Source organism: Lampetra fluviatilis, chromosome 29, assembly GCF_964198595.1.
Source record: "Lampetra fluviatilis chromosome 29, kcLamFluv1.1, whole genome shotgun sequence".
NCBI lineage: Eukaryota > Metazoa > Chordata > Hyperoartia > Petromyzontiformes > Petromyzontidae > Lampetra > Lampetra fluviatilis.
This window is the reverse complement of record NC_136303.1, coordinates 1,527,072-1,545,282: the sequence shown is the minus strand read 5'-3', so window position 1 is coordinate 1,545,282 and position 18,211 is coordinate 1,527,072. Positions and strand designations below refer to the sequence as shown.

Sequence of the window (18,211 nt, the reverse complement as noted above, 5' to 3'; positions counted from 1 at the left end):
AGAGAGCAATGTTTGTGACGTGAAAAACTCAATTTTTTTTATTTTAATAATCAGCCAATTGACGTGCAGCAACAAAATAAATTTGATGCGATGTTGTTGTCGAGTCCCTGGTGCGGTGTGGAGTAAACATCGCCACGGGGAAGACAAGGCGACCGAGCGTACGTGGTGCTGGCCACCCACCCCTTCGTGTGCTGTACCGGCCTTCACAGGTGCTCCCTAACGGCACTTTTCCCAATAGTCTGTTAAGGTTATACGTGGGATCTTTGTCTTGTGTGTGTGTGGTGCGGCTAGCAGGCCAGCGAGTCGTGGACCGTGTGCAATCGGTGCGAGGCGTACCGGCCTCCCCGGGCCCACCACTGCCGCATGTGCCAACGCTGCATTCGACGCATGGACCATCACTGCCCCTGGTACCGCCGCGTTTGGGGGGAATTCGCGGGGGGGGGGGGAGCAGGACAGGGATGGGGGAGTAGAGCAAGTAGGTTGTTGGCTCTTGTAATGGTTGTAATGAGAAATTGCCAGTCAACTGCTGGATGAAGCCCTCTCCATACTCTGTTACTCTCGACTTCCTGGATCTGTTCCTGATGTTGTTTGACGTAGTTTCAAACGAAACACCGTTATCAAATTGTCAAATTTGGCTTTGTTCAGACACGTGATGAGTAGTTTGTTCTGCCACGTTGGGTGGTGGAGGGTTTTAATGACAACGGTTTGGGCTGATCGATCGTTACGTCGCGGCCTAACCGAAAAACAACCTTTTACGAATCATAACATTGGCAGCTCCACTCGCTCAGTCACACAGGCAGGCAGACATACTTCCCCCTTTCCTGCCCAGCCCTTTTACGGAGATCGCTGAGTTCACGCTCTTGGGACAACAGCAGCAGCAGTCCTCCTCTGTTAGCGGTCACCATTATCATCATCATATCTCATCTGCTGTCATTCCTGTCCACTCTCGTGCCTCCTCCATCCCTACCTCCTACCCCCCTCCCCCGCCCCACCTCCCCCTTGTCCTCTACCTCTGTTTCCTTCCACTGGAGCAGGGGGTCAACAACCAAAATAACAAGAAGGGTCCTTTTTTTTCGAATTCGATACAAAACTCAATATTTCAAGAGGCGCAATGCACGCGAGTACTTACATACACACATTACGTCAAGAGCAGTCCAACCCCTGCGCTAGCGGCTGCATCGCTTTTGCCGGATTCCTGTTTGGTGGCATTATTCTGACGCGACCACAGCGCCTTGGGTGTGCAGATTTGTGCCAGGAAGGCGGCACGTGTTTAGGCGAAGAATTACAATTGACTCGACGCGACATACCCACAGCCACCCGCAGAATGTCGAAACCGGTCCACAGTTGTGCTTGCGTTGAACTGATGCTGCTGAAAAATCATGCCCTCCCAGAAGGCCGTGTGGCTGCTGGGTTGTGCGTAAAAAATAAACAATTACGTTCCTTTAATGCGGACGGACAGATATGTGAAGCAGGTGAGTCGTTGGCTTGTTTATTTAAGTTCCTCTCTATTATCGTCCCTTCCAACTTCAAGTTCTCTCTTGAATATGGACATGAGCTTGACACTAAGACAGACATACAGAATGTGTGCATATATATAAACACATGAAGGAGGTGTGTGTCTGAAGAGTAACCCGGGAGACCGGTGCCCGTGGACGTGTGTGTGTTTTTGTTCCTTTTCTGTTTATTTTTTGTTCTTTTAGATTCGCCCAAATATAAAGTGCGGTCCACCTGGCTCCCGCATGGCGCAGGACACCGAGGGCGCGGTTTGTAAACAGACTGCGAATGTCAGCGCTAGCAGCAACAGCAGCGGCAGTGGCAGCACCTCAAATGAAATGCTGTCCAGCTCAATTTCGGAGGCATTTTCATTGATGATGATCTACCATACATCTGGCGATCCCTGGCGTTCATGGTTATAAACGCACGCTCGGAATTTACACCGAGAGAGAAATTGACACTGAGAGACAGGATTCTCTCGTCAAGGAGCGTAAACCACCAAGCGAACTCCGGTCACCCTCGCAGTGGCGGCTTTTGGCTGGTCATCGAACAAAGACGGTTACCGCATCGCGCGCTTTCAGATGCACTTCTGCGGCCGTCTGGAGCGCTCTTCCTTGCCACGTAAACGAAACGTGATGAACATTACCAATTGGCTTTGTCGGGTGGTGGTGGGTTTGACGACACATATTTACGCGATATAACCCAAGAATACTCTTTGTTGTGGACATACATAGGTCAAAGGACTACTGCTGAGGATCCCTTGAAAATCCCCTTATCCACACTAGGTGGTGCTGTATTGTCTCACATTTCCCTGCTGTGGAGGTCTTCGTCACAGGGCAATAAAATGAGAAAAATTTGTTTGACCTCTGAGTTGGATATTTAGCCAAACGGAGCAAAACGCTAAGTTCAATACGACGGGGATATTTTTTTTCTGAGCAGTCATTGGTGGCCGAGTTGAGACCATCGGCCCACTACCCTCGAGGACCCGATTTGATCGCGGGCAGCCGACGCCTGGATTCAAATCTCAGGACCTCAGCGGCGGTCCGGCTCGATGACCTCATAACCCCCAGAGCCCCTCCAATGCTACGTACGCAATTCGGTTTAAAAACAACAACAACAACAACAACAAAAAGCGTCTTTCTGCAGCACAATCCCAAGGTCTGTGGAAGCACGAGCATCCCACGGCGTCTCCTTCTCGTTGGGAATCTCCGTTCGGCCGTCGCTCCATTCGCTGAAGCAGAACCGTTTTGGGATTGCGGTGGACAGGGGTGCGAATATTTCGATCATTTGTGGAAATGGCTCCGAGTCACCCTTGAATTGGACAACTGTGCAGCTTAATGGGGGGGGGGGAGGGCTTCACACGGGACACCAAAGCTTCTGACATCGGGGCCACCTTTGAATTTGCGTGCATTTACCACGGGAGGAGGTGGGATGGTGGGCTGAGTTGACCTCCATCTGGGATTTGATGTCGCAGCCGTCAAATTTTTGCGAGTCTAGAGACTCCCCGAGGAATGGGTAGACAAATAAAGGACATTGTTATTATAAACACTATGCTTCCGCAGTGGGTGATAACCTGAGTAAAATATAAAAGGGCTAGTGTGTGTTAATAGGTGCTCGCTCACCGTCTGTGCACCTGTGTGAGTGTGTTTTACGAGTGCAATTGCACGTGCACATGGGTATGCACATGCATGCATGCGTGTGTCTGTTTATTTACATGTCCCTGTTATGTGTGCACGGGTCTGTGTGTGCGTGTGTGCACGGGGAGCGGGAGTGTAGCGGTTCGCGCATTGTGCTACGAACGGAGCCACCCGAGTTAGATTCCCGCTCACGGCCAACACCAGTGACGATTATTTGTCCTGGGCCACCCCGAGGTCGACTCAACCTCAAATTAGTACCTGGTGCGGTGGGTAAAAACATCGCCACTGGGGAGACAAGGCAGCTGGGCGTGGTGCTGGCCACCCCCCCCCCCCCCCCGTGTGCCGTGCCGGCCTTCACAGGTGCTCGTGATCAGCACGTGCCCCAACAGTCTGTTAGGGGCTATATGGGGGACCTTTGCCTTTTGTGTGCGGATGTCTTTTCTCCGTTTACATTTGCGTGCCCTCGGTAAGCGTGTGTCGTCCGTAATTACGATAGTGTCTCTGTTTACGTGTCAGTGTTTGTGTACGTGTGACTTACGACCTCTTGCATCCTCACTGCTGCCGTCATCCCGGGCCGCTGCTTCGAGTTTAGCCAACACTTTGCGGAGATCCCACACTGACGATGCCTCGTTGTGTCGCGTTTTTTCAGGATAAACAACTGCGTGGGGGAGCTGAATCAGAAGTACTTCATCCAGTTCCTCCTCTACACCGGTGGGTGTCCGTCGAGCCGCATAACGATGTGTCCATCCCACGAATAAAATCGGTTCTTGCGATCACGATACCAACATCGGACTCTGCACACTCTCCGCTCCAGCGGCCATTATTATTATTATTACACTTTTTTAACGAGGAAAGCCTCGCTGAGTCTCGAGACTCTTTTTCGGGAGGGTCCTGCCAAGATTTAGCAGTCGGGGCGGTGATGTTGTGTTGCTGCCTTGTGCGATCCTCAATCTAGTGGACTCATTTGCGGCTAATCGGCCATCGACAACACGCACCGTCTGCTTCGGAGTGGATGTTGAAGATCCCGTGACGTCATCCGAAACGAGTAGGCCGTCGCCTCCGGCATTACAATCACAACTGCTCGGTGCTCGGACAGTGCGTCAGCCCCTGAGAGAGGGACAGCCAGACCCAGGGCTTTAACCACGAACACATGAACTCAGCAGCGCTGGCAGAGTGCTGGCACAGTGCACTTGAAATGGCCATGATGAACGCACTGATTTGAGAGACCCCGACGCAGCGCTTTAACCACAAACGCCAGGATCGTCTCGGCGACGCCGGCTCCACCCCCTGGGCCACGCGGCCACCTCTGGGATAGCCACAGCTGGATGGTGTCCACTGCTCTGGGGCTCGTTTGTTTACGTTTATGCCGATGGCGGGGGGGGGTCAGTGAGGGGGGGGGGCAGTGGGGAAGAGGCAGTGGGGGCCACGGGGGGGTTTCCATGCTCGTGTGCCAGTGCGGTAGTGAGGGCGGCGAGATTCTTGGGAAGGTGCCCACCTGGGGGTTGTGTTCGATCGCTCGCCCTGCGGATTGCGGTTACGTTACGGCGGCCGCTCGTCCTGACGGTGCTGATCCTTGGCACGTGCTCGCACGAGCGTGCATCTCGTCTGCGATCTTCTTCCGGGACAGACGCCCGTTTGCGTGCGATGGTGTGCATCGTGTTTGTGGTGTGTTCTTTGTTTGTTGCGTGTGTGTGACATGCGTGTTGATCGTATGTTTATTATATGATCTGCCAGTGATCTCAGTCATCCCATGGCACCTGGGTCTGTCCCGTGATCTGCCAGCGAGCCTTGGACACTTCATGTGGGCTTAAAATGCACCTGGCCTGGCACAAGTACTGTGGTGACGTCACCGCCACTTAGTGGGGAATGGCGGTTGTTGTTGTAGTTGGCCATGTGCTGGTCGCGCGCCGTGTATGTTGTGTGTGTCGTATGCGCTCTACGTGTGGCTCGCGTGTTGATTACGCGCGTTGTGTCTGTGCCCCAGGCATCGGCAGCATCTATGCACTCCTCCTGGTCCTCGCCAAGTTGGTGACGAGCGGCAAAGAGAAGAAACCTGAGGAGGAAGCGGAAAGCCAAGCCTCAGTGTAAGCATAGTCACTGTCACGACTTCATATGGGCTCGAGTTGTAGCGCAGTGGTTATCGCTCTACGCTATCAACCTGGCAACCCGAGTTCAATTCCTTGCCACAGCTACACCGGTCCGAGCCCCTCCCTTTAGCCAACCCGTACTGACCATCTCTTCGACCTTCTCTGTGACCTTTGACCTTTGCTTCTCACAATAGGGGGCGGCACTTTCCCACCCGCCCTGCCGCAGACAGAAACGGCTGTCACACCGTTACTTACTCAATCAAAACTTTTACTTAACTAGCTTATTTTGTCTCGGCAAGGACCACTGAGCTATATAGTTCTTTTTCAGAAGCAACCTGGCCACAAATGCTAGCTCAACGTGGTGGCTTATCGTGTGGACATCTATTGCAGACAAATACTCTAAACGCACGTTGATTGTAAATGTGGAGGGAAAAACGGATGACCTGGAGAAACATCCACGCGACCATGGGGAGAGCATGGAAACTCCAAATATACAGAAGGCATCAGGGCCGGGATCGAATGCACGACCTCCTGTATACCAGGCGAGGTAATTCACATCTTGCCACCTGACGCCCCATAACATCCTTAAGGGCTGAAATTTTGCCAAATCGAGTGCGGAACCAAATTTAACATGGCGATGATACAGTGCATGTTGTAAATTAATGAAAATACAGAAACTATGGCCAACGTTCTAAGTTAAAAGAACATCGAAGAACATCGTCCGAAATAATTTGTGTTTATTTCTATTTCGAATTCACTTTCTGTTGCGCCAGTGACATCGTGTTTTTCACGAGCTGAAGAAATATACGTTCCGAACTCTCACAGCGAGTAGTGTTACAGAACATCGTGTCAAAGATTGACGCCGGAAACATGACTTCATAGGTCCACTTCTGAAATCACTTGAGTAGCGTCATGTTTGCTGGTAAGGGAACACCTATTATATGCTCTGTGAATGGTGTTTATCAAACGTCAATCGGACGTTTCTTTGGGCGCATACGGGGGGGGGGGGGGAATTTTCAAAGCTGGAATATTTAAAATTCGGTGGAAATCAATCAAATTGAACACGATGGGTGCAATGGGGGTGTTCTTGGCACAGGCGTAGGTGGCACAGTTGAGGCCATCTACTCTACGTGGCACAATCCAGTTTGGTCACGGCTGTTCCGAGTCGCCCAAGTGGATTTTGGAAACGCACCGTTACCACAAATTCATCTCCGCGCATTTGAAGCGGCCTCGCTCGTGGCACAAGAACGCGCGTGTCTACGTGCGTACGTGCGCCGCACCCCCCCCCCCTCGTCCCCCTCCTCAATGCATTAGTACAGAATGCGTGGAATGTGAATGCAAACAAAGCTTGATTCGATTTTCTGCACCAATGTTGCCATCGCCACACATTCCGCGCAAAGGATGCGTGTGCTGCGTCCCATTTATCAATTATATCTTTTTTTTATCTCTCAAATATTTTGCAATCCATTTTTTCTCTCTCTCTCTCTCAACTTCAATGTGGGCGGCGGTAGCTCTCTCCTCACCCTTGGAGCCTTTCCACGGAGTGTGGCGGCAAATTGTAGATCTGGTTTTTGTGACGCACGCGCTCACGCACGTCCCATTCCGCCGCTTTTTTTTTTTTTGGCCGCGACTCTGCTCCGTGTGTTTTTGTTGGGAAGGTGCGGGAGACGTCTCGGGCCAAACAACCTGGTCGCTCGTTCCATCCACCGTGACGCACGCTTTGTGCCGTCTGTTGTCCACCCAACCGCTGGGCCACTCCAAGCAACGCAACCGATCGACGCTTGGCATTAGCAAAATACGCAAACCAAAAGGGAATCAACTCTTATCTCAAGTTTTAGCCCGCGGCCAATATTTCTCAACCTCCAGCTTGAATCGTTGGAAACCCCACGCGGTATTTATTTAGCTGTTTATGTTTTTTATTTCCCTGTTTTGGGTTCTCATCGTTTTAACACGAAAGGTTTCGCGATTAGTATTATTCATAAAAAAGGTTTTTGGGTTAGATCGCATAAGTATAAATGTGTCGTAACCCTCTACCACCCGACACATCCAGAATATTCTGGCAAATCGCCCGATGATGCTGGTTGATGTAATTACCAGCGTAACGTCATTCTACTCAATTTGTAAATGTTGTGGATTTACTCTCCAACACACCATTGGACTGAAGTGTTGTTTACGTGACAAACCTTACTGGCTGTGTCGGGTGGTGGAGGGTTACGACACATTTATGCTTACGCGATCTAACCCAAAAACCTTTGTTATGGGTTCCGATCCTCCTTGGAATCCTCCTTTTAAATAAATATCTATAGATCTGAATCAGCTCAAGCCTCCGTAAGTCACATGACCGTGTGGCAACCCACACCCAATTCCTGTCGATCATGGTTGGCTGCGTACGGCGTGAAAGAAGTTCAACATACATGCACACATTTCCCGTACTTCTCCCTTTCCCAATCCTTTTCCTTTTTGCCATTCCTCCTCCTCTTTCCCATTTGCTTTATTTCCTGGTTGTCTCGCCCAACTGCTTTCCGATTGGCCATTCCCTTTGCACAAATTGAGGCCGTGAAACAGGAAGTGGCCGTGGAAGAGGCGCAGAGACGATAGAAACCAACGCCTTGAACGTCATCGGGAAAAGACGTCCTTGGCTCCCTCGGCTGTCAGCCCGCTCACGATCATACCTGTGAGCCACCGTCATCGTCCGGTTTGTGCGGTGCCAAGCCTTGTTTACAAATCTTGTCTTTGTAGCTGCACAACAACAAGAGCTCAAGCGCTTCGAGATCGCGAACAACGGCGCACTTGTTGTTGTTGGCGATCTGTGGGAGCTTCTCTGGCAGTATCGAGATATTGAATGATTATGAAATAAGGCTTCACCCTTTCTGGCATAAAATACACGAGGTGTTAAGATGTTCAAGCACCAAATAGACAACCTATTAACAAGCATCGAGTCGGCATGAACAACACATACCTGTGGTAAAAAAATGCAAACAAATATGCTTTGATGCTGTACGTGCTGTCCTTGGAACAGATGTCTCAAGAATCTTTCTTCGCAGATGAACTCTGCAGTACAATTTAGTAATTTAGTATTTTGCTTTCGCACCACGTGTGGGTCCGACCGGCGTGGAATGGCCCCACAGTGGACGTGAACTCCGCGACCTGATTTAAATGTCCTGCCACGGCTAACGGCGGCGGTGGCGAGGGCGATATTTGAACTGCTTCCAGATCTCCACTTCACGAACGCGCGCTGACCAGCAGCGCGTGGTGAAGTGTGGAGAAACAACCTCGCTGGCCCAAAACGGCAGGGGGAGGAAAAGAAGAGGCCCTCATCCAGCAGTGGAATGAGTATTCACGATCTAATACAAGACGGGTGGAGCGGTGACGCAGCAGTCAGGCCACCTAGCTAGGAACCCGGCTGCCCGAGTTCGACTCCTGGCCAGGGCTGACGTCAGTGGTGAAGCACGGTCAGACAGCCCCCAGGGTCGACGTGGCACGGGAGAGGCCATTCACCCAGCGACGGAGTGGCAGAGGGGGGCTGCATATGGCTGCAGTGAGATGCGTGTGTTGTCGCACGACGCCGCGAATTTTGAATTAACCAAAGAATAACATTTTCTTGGGTCTTTCGGTAAAGTCACAAAGAAAATAACCCATCTCTGAACCTATCTCAGTGACTTTACCGAAAGACCCAATAATATGAATTCCTGCAGTCACGAAAGCTTTAAGTCAAGATTCAAAGAATAACAGTTCTGCGAAAGGGCACAAAAACAGCCTTTGAATCCCGCACCACAAGATGTCTCGGTGACGAGTCGGAGGTTTCCCGAGTTCCGTTCCTCGTGAGGCGCCGCGCTGCTGCGCCTTTTTCAGCACACCGATGCACAGTAACCGCATTTTAAGCACGAATTTCGTTGCTACGCGCTTGCACGCGCCTGGCGATTGCTAAACATTGTTTTTCCACGCGACGGAGAGAGAGGAGCCCGCTGTTTCGAATTGAGTTAGAGATCTTGTGTGTACGTGTGTGTGTGTGTGCGTGCATCCGTTCGTGTTAGCAAACGCCTATAAACGGTCACTACTATACACGACCACACCTGCACAACCGCACAACAACAACAACAGCCATTCGCCACTAAGTGGCGGTGACGTCACCACAGCGCCTGTGCCAGGCCAGGTGCACATTTGAGGCCACGTGAAGTGTCAAAGTCTTGCTGGCCGGAGGTCACAGAACAGACCCAGGTGCCATGGGTTGACTGACTGAGATGACTGGCAGATGCACCACCTGTACTCCCCGCTGTGCCAACTCGCTGCGTTCTAGCAAACACGCACACGCGCCTACTGTAGCTCACAGGCGGTGGTGTACGTACGCACACACACACACTTGTACACACACCCCTTCGCGTGTGGGTAAGAGGTAACTTGAAGGGATCCGAGAGGCAGCTCTGTAATATCCGCTCCCCTGGGCTGTTCTCTAACACAAAGGGTCACGCACTGCTTTGGGAGAGTTTCCGAATGTGCTGTTGGTCTGGTGACGTGACGGCGATAGCGCCATCGTGGATAAAACGCGGGGGAAATAAAACGTCCTGTGACTTGGCCAGGCACAAGCGCATTTGTTGCTTGATGGTTTGCAGTTCAATCCCAGCTGCCACCCTGGTTAACACCGCAGGTGCATTGACCGTGGGTGCACAACCATCGGCCTCACAGTGGATGACGTTAAAGGTCCGTGAAGTTATTCAAAAGGTTGATTTGGACGTCGTGGTCCAAATTTGATCAATGACACCGCAACAGTATTTAACAAGGAAAATAACCACATGGCAGCATTTCCCCCATACTGGCAGACCCAATTCCCACTTGCCAGCTGGTGCTGCATACACTTTGTGCCACACAGGGACAGCTGCCACTGGGGGGGGGGGGGGGGCTCACTTGGCGAGTTTGCAGGAGGGCATTTAAGCCTTCGCCCGGACCATGCAAATCCTTATTCTCATTCGCAAAAAAGGGGACAGAGTTCCCTCTTCGTCATAAGATCCCATTTTTCAGCCCTTGGGGCCCCTTGGCTCCGACACTCACATTGCCTAGACTACTCTGTGTGCACGTGTGTCTGTATAGCCGTGTACGTATGTGTAGGTGCATACGAACAGCACTTGCCCCAACAGTCTCTTAAGGCCATACGGGGGATTTTTTATCTTTTTGTACGTATGTGTGCGAGTGGGAAGTGCTCGGTGTCGTGGTTAGTGCACCGCGTTACAATCCTGGGAATCCACGTTCAGTTGCCGCTTGCGGTGAATATCTGATCTGGTCCTTGGCCTCCCCTAGGCCGGCTTAGCCGTACACTACTACATGGTGCAGTGTCAAGAGCACTTGCCCCAACAAACTGTGTAGCCTATACGGGGGATATTTGTGTTCATGTGTGTGTGTAAATGGGGCTGTGCGATGCCGTGAGACTTGGCGTGGCTTGTCAGACAGCCCACCCTCTACTAGTGGCTGATCGAGCGGGGCCAAGACGCACACTTGCTCTTAATAATGGGAAGCAAGTTATGTACAATGGAGGCCAAAACCACAACTCGCATTAACACAAAACAAATGGCAGGCTTTTGGACCGGCTCCAAACAAACAGCCGCGCTTTCCACATTACTCTTAGCAAACGCCCACATACGCTCACCAGCACATGTATACACATACATGCACACGTATACGTACACACAGATACACACACGCACACAAAGATCCCCGTAAAGCCTTTAACAGGCCCGGTGGGGCAAGTGCTATTCGCGAGTACCTATGAGAGGTGGCACGGCACACAAAGGAGTAGGTTGCCAGCACCACGCCCGGCCGTCTTTGTCTTCCTAGTGGCGATGTTTACACAGCGCACCAGGTACTCATTTAAGGCCGAGTCGATCAAGGGGAAGCCCGTGACCAGTACAGATAATCACCACTGGTGCCGGCCATGAGCGGGAATCGCCACCGATTTTAGCCGGGGCGAAGAATTAGACTCGGGTCACCGAGTTTGTGTAGGACAGTGCGCTAAGCGCTCGCCAACATATTATTGCTATCGTTACGGGCACGTCGATCGGCACTGCAAGCAAAAGGGGTGTCTGCCTCCTTCGTAGCGTGATGGAGAAATGACGCACCGTGGTGACATATGGTAGGTTTGTTGTCCCGGGGGAGATGAGGCCTCCTGCCAATTTTGACGAACTTTGGTTGGGTAGTTTTTTGTTGCTGCCACAGACGACCTCTGCAAACGGTGATTTGTGATCCCATCAATTAACCACGACGCTTATGTGCACACATCTAGCGCAGGTACTACGAGGAAGTTATTGCCAACGACGTTCATTAGGTTTTCATGGGAAACGTCAAAGGTGGAATCTTTTTCGTTGAGAAATGACCGTTCTACCGCCGCACAAGGCCATTTGTTATGTGCCGAGTGATCGTGTGGCTGCATCGCCGTGGCAACGGCACGGCTGCATCTCGATAGCAACGTCGCGGTTTAGATCATCACGATATCACGAGGTTGAGCAATGTTTCATTTACATTTGAAATGCCGTGCAAAAGTGTCATATAACGTCAAATACATTGTAAGACCTGCATAGGGGTGTTATGTACTGATGAATACATTTAAATTGTTACATAGTGGTATATATATGTTTAGTATGTTGCGCATTTTAAATGTATATTTCGTGGCTATTAGTGCAATTGTGTAAGTGGCCTGCGTTACGAACCCAGCCACCCAGATGGCCAGCATCGGTGATGAATATCTGATTCAGTTATAGGCCACTCCACTCCTAGGATGACTCGGTGCGCATAAATGAGAACCTGGTGCGGTGTGTAAACATCGCCACTCTGGAGATGAAGGCGGCCAGGTGTTCATAGGTGATTGCTCGCAGCACTTGCCCCAAAAATTTGATAAGGCTGCATGCGGGATATTTGTCTTTGTACATTTTAATTGTTATCTAGTAGTGTTACATAGTTTATAGTGCATTTCAAATGTCATACAGTGATGTTATGAAGTGTATAGCATATTCTACGCCCAATTCAGCGATGTTATGACGTGAATAACACTTAACATTGTTATTCAGTGATGTTATACCATGCATAACGTTTTAAATGGGATACAGTTTTAACGTGGATAGTAAGCTCGCTTAAAAAAAAAAACTTTTTTGAAGTAGCTTTAAGTGCAGCAGCTGCTTCTTTTCAATACATCTTATGGGTATAGATTGCTACCTTTCTACAACTATCCTGTAGCTTTAGCTTGCTACCCTTTCAAATCAGCTTCCCCAACACTGTGCGTGCACGTAAAAGTGTCAGGCTAGCCGCTTTAATGGACCATCTGCGCCAGCTTGAACCATTCAGGCGGGCCTGCCTATGATCCATCATCCTGGATTTAACCAGACCCGATTATGCGATGAGCTCACAGATCCTTGAAAGATCTGGACACAGTCCCATCAGTGAGCTCCCTCAGCATGCGAGGGGGCTGCCTTGGCTGGGTCATGTAGCCCGCGTGCCCAGCCACAGCATGCCCATGAAGCTTCTGTTTGGCAAGATGCGAGTGTGCTAAACGGGCACGGTAAAGGCTAGAGGAGCTGCGGGGTGATGTGGTACGAGAGGATGTGGAACTGATTGGACTTGCCAATGACTGGTACCAGGAGTGTCAAGAGCGTAAGCTGCGGGGGAGGCTCACGAACGGCGCCGCTGGGCAGTTGACGACAAAATCAACGGAGGGCAGACGAGCGATACAATCATGAGCCAATGGCGTCTCTTATGGGCTAGGGTTATGGAGTCTTCCCAGGGACGATATCTTTACCTTTCAAAAAAACCCCCATCGTAATTCAATTGCACATGAGGGTGGCTGTCATTGGCAACCAATTGTGGTGTCATTTGTGATGTGATAAGGAAGCACAGTCGGTTGGGCACTGAGTTTACTGTAATTCCATTTTTTTTCCCTCCCTCCAGTCGTTACTACAGACCCATAATGTTATCTCAACGTGGCTTTGGTAACAAAAATCATTTTTATAACAAGACAAAGATCCCCCATATAGCCTTAACAGACTGTAGGGGCAAGTGCTGTTAGCGAGCACCTATAAAGGCCGGCACGGCACACGAGGGGGTGGGTGGCCAACATCACGCCTGGCCGCCTTTGGCCACCAGCTCAACAGGACTGCATGTGTGGCTCTGCTCAGTTCTCGTGAGCATCGTGCCTCCACGCAGACATTCTGTTGGAGGATGGCTGTCTCAAGCGGCCCAGTTGTGTCTGTTGCATGTACGTATGTTGAACTTCATGTAGACAACCGTGCTAATTGGGCATATGCACATTGCCCAGTAATGCACCTTCCTGTGCTTATTCTTAGAAGAAACGCAATTTGTCCGTTAGTCACAAAATTACTGGGGTAACTTTCCACACGCAGAGCTGAGCGAGAGCCCATTCTGAGTGGAAGCAACCAGAGACCGACGCTATTAACGATGAGCCAGTACGACTTCTGACCTTTGATCTGCGCCAAAAAAAACACGACCCCAATAATTTCACGATGCTTCTGGCAATGCGTGGTGGCGTGCCTTCCACCCCCCCCCCCAGTTTGGTTATTGTGGCTCATGTTGCTCAAGTGACTGGGCGGTAGTGAACGGACCCGAATGAGGCTTCAGGTCACTCGCGCTTTTTCCATTTTTATGAACGATTGCTGTTTAAATATTAATTCATCCTGACTTAAAGCTTTCGTGACTGCAGGCATTCATCTTCTTTGGGTCTTTCGGTAAAGTCACGTAGAACAAAACACAAACGACGACGTTTCGATTGCTTGTGTTGTGCTCGAAAGGTCGTAGTTTTTTGTAAATGTTTAACAAAACACAAACGACGACGTTTCGATTGCTTGTGTTGCGCTCGAAAGGTCGTTGTTTTTTTGTAAATGTTTTTGTTCTACGTGACTTTACCGAAAGACCCAAAGAATATGAATTCATCCTCTTCGTATCCCACCCCCCCCCCCCCCATCGAGGTTAGGTTAATTCTAGCTGTGGGTGACGCCAGGGGCAGGGTGGTGCCCAGCAATATGGACATCTGTGACAAAGAGCTTTACAGCTCATCGGATTTCCTCCGGCGTGAATAAAGACTCCGTTTCCGAACAGCGGGCGTCGTGGGTACACTGCGTTTCGTCGTCGGGTGCCCCGAGGTGACTCTTCAGCCGTCGCCATAGACAAGGGGCCGACCCGGTGAGCTGGGCCGGCTGGCTGGCCATGCTGCCCCATGGGGGCTCCACCTGAGTGATAAATCGTGGTACCGGATCGGAATCGGTGCGTTTTGTGGTTGGAGAGCGGTGGTGCGGCGGTTAGCGCTACGCTGCGCTACAAACCTAGGCACCCGAGTTCGATTCCCGCTCACGGCCAACGCCGGTGACGATTATCCGAACCGGTCCCGGGCCTCCCCTAGGTCTCCTCAGCCTCAAATGAGTACCTGGTGCGGTGTGTAAACATCGCCGCTGGAGAGACAAAGGCGGCAAGGCGTGGTGCTGGCCACCCACCGCCTCGTGTGCCGCGCCGGCCTTCACAGGCGCTCGCTAACAGCGCTTGCCCTGGCGGTCTGTTAAGGCTACACGGGTGGATCTTTGTCTTTGTCTGTGGTGTGCAGGGCGCACACCATCGTCTTACTCGTGGAGTCTCTCCTGTTTGGCATCTTTGTGATCGTCATCCTCTACGACCAGGTGAGTTACGCACGCACTCCCACACCCGCCGGGCACGATCACCACCTGCATGGCTGCGGCTAAACTGCCTCCGCGGGCCGCGTTCGGCTCTGGTGGTCGGTGGTAACATCGTTCTAGATTTGAAGACTGCAAGGATTCATACTCTTAGGTTTTTTCGGTAAAGTCACCTAAGAGTATGGTAACATCGTTGTTCTTCATAACTCATTGACAGCGAATTACCGTGGTCGCTGTTCCCGTCAACTTGAATTGTCGTATTCCTGCGCCCATGTTGGGGGCGGGACTCGTGTCTGCCAGACACTTGACTGGTTCCGTCTGATCCACCACCATCCTGCAGGTGACGGCAACTCGCCCACCCACTCGCTCGCTCGCTCACTCGCCAACCGCTCCCTCGCCCGCTTACTGATTCACCAACTCTCCCTCTCTCGCTCTCGCTTCATCGCTCACCACACTGCAGGTCGGATATGTTCATCTTTAAAATTTCGATTTAAAGCTTTCGTGACTGCAGTCAGACGCTGTCTTTCCAACAGACCTGTTCTTCACCTGAGGACGGCTGCTTGCGTTGTGGCCGAAACGTCGTGAGAATTATTTGATTATGTTTTATTTTTATTATTTTATTATTTCCCTTCTACGTGACTTTACCGACAAAACCAAGAAGATGTTCATCTTTCTGTTAATATTTCTGCCATCGTCTCTCTTTCCCTCGAGGCTCTTGTCACCTCGGTCAATTCAAGAAACCCGTTATCGATTACAACCTCAAAACAGCGCCGTTTGTTGCTGCCCGCTCGCCGCTCCGTGCCTTCGCTCAGCGACCGAGATGTGGGAAAAACATAAACAAGGAGTGCGTGTGCGTGCGTTTCGGGCCGAGTTTATCTAGGGGGAGGCCCATGCCGGCCGCAGATGCCGAAGGGCGGTGACGTACACAGGCAGGAATTAGACATCGCGGCTGCTGGGATTGAAGAGGGGGGTCCCAGCCTGGCACCGAGCCACCTCTACACAGACAGACAAAGATAAAGCTCCCCCGTGTAGCCTTAATAAACTGTTGGGGCAAGTGTTGTTAGCGAGCACCTATGAAGGCCGCTACGGTACACGAGGGGGTGGGTGGCCAACACCACGCCGGACCGCCTTTGTTTCCCCAGTGGCGATGTTTACACACCGCACCAGGTACTCATTTGAGGCTGAGTCGACCTAGGGGAGGAGGCCCAAGACTGTTTCAGATAGTCGTCACTGGTGTTGGCCATGAGCGGGAATCGAATCTGGGTCGCCGGGTTCGTAGCGCAGCGCGTTAACTGCTACACTGCCGCGCACACACGCAGACAGACAGACATCCACGCGCACACACACACGCAGACAGACAGACATACACGCGCACACACACGCGCAGCCACAAAAACAAAGATCCCCCTCGGAAAGCCCCCAACAGACTGCTGGTGCCGAGGGCCGTTAGCGAGCACATGTTGCGACCGGGGCGATGTGGCCGCCACCACGCCCGACCACATTTGCCTCCTCCCCAGAGCTGAAATGTTTTTTTTTACACACCACACCAAGTCGGTAAAGGTAAATCCCAGGACTATTTCGGAAAGCTCTCGCCGCTGACGTTAGCAGCCGTGGCTGGGAATTGAACATAGGTCAGCGGGGTTCGCAGTGCAGCGTGGTAGTCAAATGTGCCAACCAATCCACACACGCACGCACGGATAGACACACAGATATATATCAGTAATAGAGCAGAACCGAGTAAGAATCCGAATTGTCTCCCTCGGTTGAAAGTCAGCCGTCCATTGTTTTACCATCTCCTCCACATACATCCACCACCAGCAGCAGCAGCAACAACAACAACCGCCATTCGCCATTAAGTGGCTGTGACGTCACCACGGCGCTTGTGCCAGGATACGTGCACTATAAGGCCACGTGAAGTGTCGAACGCTGGCTGGCAGGTCACGGGATAGACCCAGTTGCCATGGGTTGACTGACTGAGATGACTGGCACTACCAGCAGAAGCAGCAGCAGCACCCTCACACTTTTCCATCTGTGCATAAATCCTCGCAGGCCGTACGGATCTAATCTTTGGTAAGTATTATCTCATTTTTAGCAAGTCCACCAAATTCCACAACATGACGGATGGATGGGACCGGGTCCCAATTTCCAGCAGATGCCGTGTGTGTGCTTGGGATTCTGAGTCATGGCCATGGAGCTATAAGAGAACTCCCAAACGCTATCCCCCCCCACACACACACCCTGTGTCCTCATGTTTTTGCGCCATACTTTAAGCAGAATGGGCCTCGAGAAATGGGTCCGAAAAATATTTACAGTTTTTACGCTGCCATGGTGTAATGGTTAGCACACTGACCTTGCAGTAGGAGCAATAATAATAATACTTTCCACTTGTAGCGCGGAAGAGGCAGTTAAGCGGTGGGCCGGCACCGGCAATGACCCAAGCTTTGGCGTCCTCTATACGTGCAGAAGGTTTCAGCCAATGAATGAGTGTTCACGATCCAGAGTCCACCGGTTGAATTTGATCTCCAGGCGCGGCAGTTGAAGCAATGGGGCGTGTTTCTTAGATCCCCCCGCCCCAAACCGCCTCTGTCCACCCGGCGGTGTGAACGGGTTCATCGCCATTGATCGGCAGCCCGCGTGTGGTGGCCAGCATTCAGAGGAGGTCAATTATCCTCGACAGAGCTCCCTCTAGTGGAGGCCACTTCCACCAGCAGTGGCACGAGCTGGTTTCCTTCCTCATGTCGCGGTGGTGAGATGTGTACTACTTCGCCTGGTATAGAGGAGGTCGCGGGTTCGGTCCCGACCCTGACACCTGTATCGTTGGAGTCTGCTTGTTCCGTGCCCTTCGAGTATTTGGCTGCTATCAATGTCCACATGAAAAGCCGATTAATTGAGCTATTACTTGTGGCCAGGTCGTTTCTGAAAAAGAGCCGTATAGCTCAGTGGGCCTTCCGTGATAACATAAAATAAAAAAGTTCACTTTAGTTTTAGTTTCATGTCGAGCACTCCAGAAGGGAACTGGCCAACCACCGCATTGCAGGACCCTCCTGAAAATAAGTCTTGAGACTCAGTGAGGCTTTTAATTGTTTTAGATAATCAAGGGCATCGCTATTTGACCAGGCCATTCGGCATCGTTTGTGTTTCAACGAGTCTCGGAGAATAAAAAAAACAGTCAGCGGATTGCTGCCCAAACAAACACCACCCCAGCACTCTGGCCGAGGAGTCAGGCAGGCCGATGATTACGTGCGATGTCACCCCGCGACATTCACACGCCGTGCGCCCTGAGGTCACCCCCCGTTGTCCGGCTCGGTGACGTGTAACCGTCGCGGCGTCGTACTTG

General features: G+C 51.4%; 1 protein-coding gene across 1 annotated transcript in view; it reads left to right on the top strand.

The window, feature by feature from the left end:
- LOC144942927 (palmitoyltransferase ZDHHC3-like) overlaps window positions 1-18,211 on the top strand; it is a 55,410-nt gene that overhangs the window by 13,627 nt on the left and 23,572 nt on the right. Inside the window, exons 4-7 of the mRNA XM_078869957.1 lie at window positions 295-407; window positions 3,781-3,842; window positions 5,116-5,215; window positions 14,808-14,880. Of these exons, the coding sequence (XP_078726083.1) occupies window positions 295-407; window positions 3,781-3,842; window positions 5,116-5,215; window positions 14,808-14,880 (348 nt within the window). The remainder of the gene's footprint in view (window positions 1-294; window positions 408-3,780; window positions 3,843-5,115; window positions 5,216-14,807; window positions 14,881-18,211) is intronic.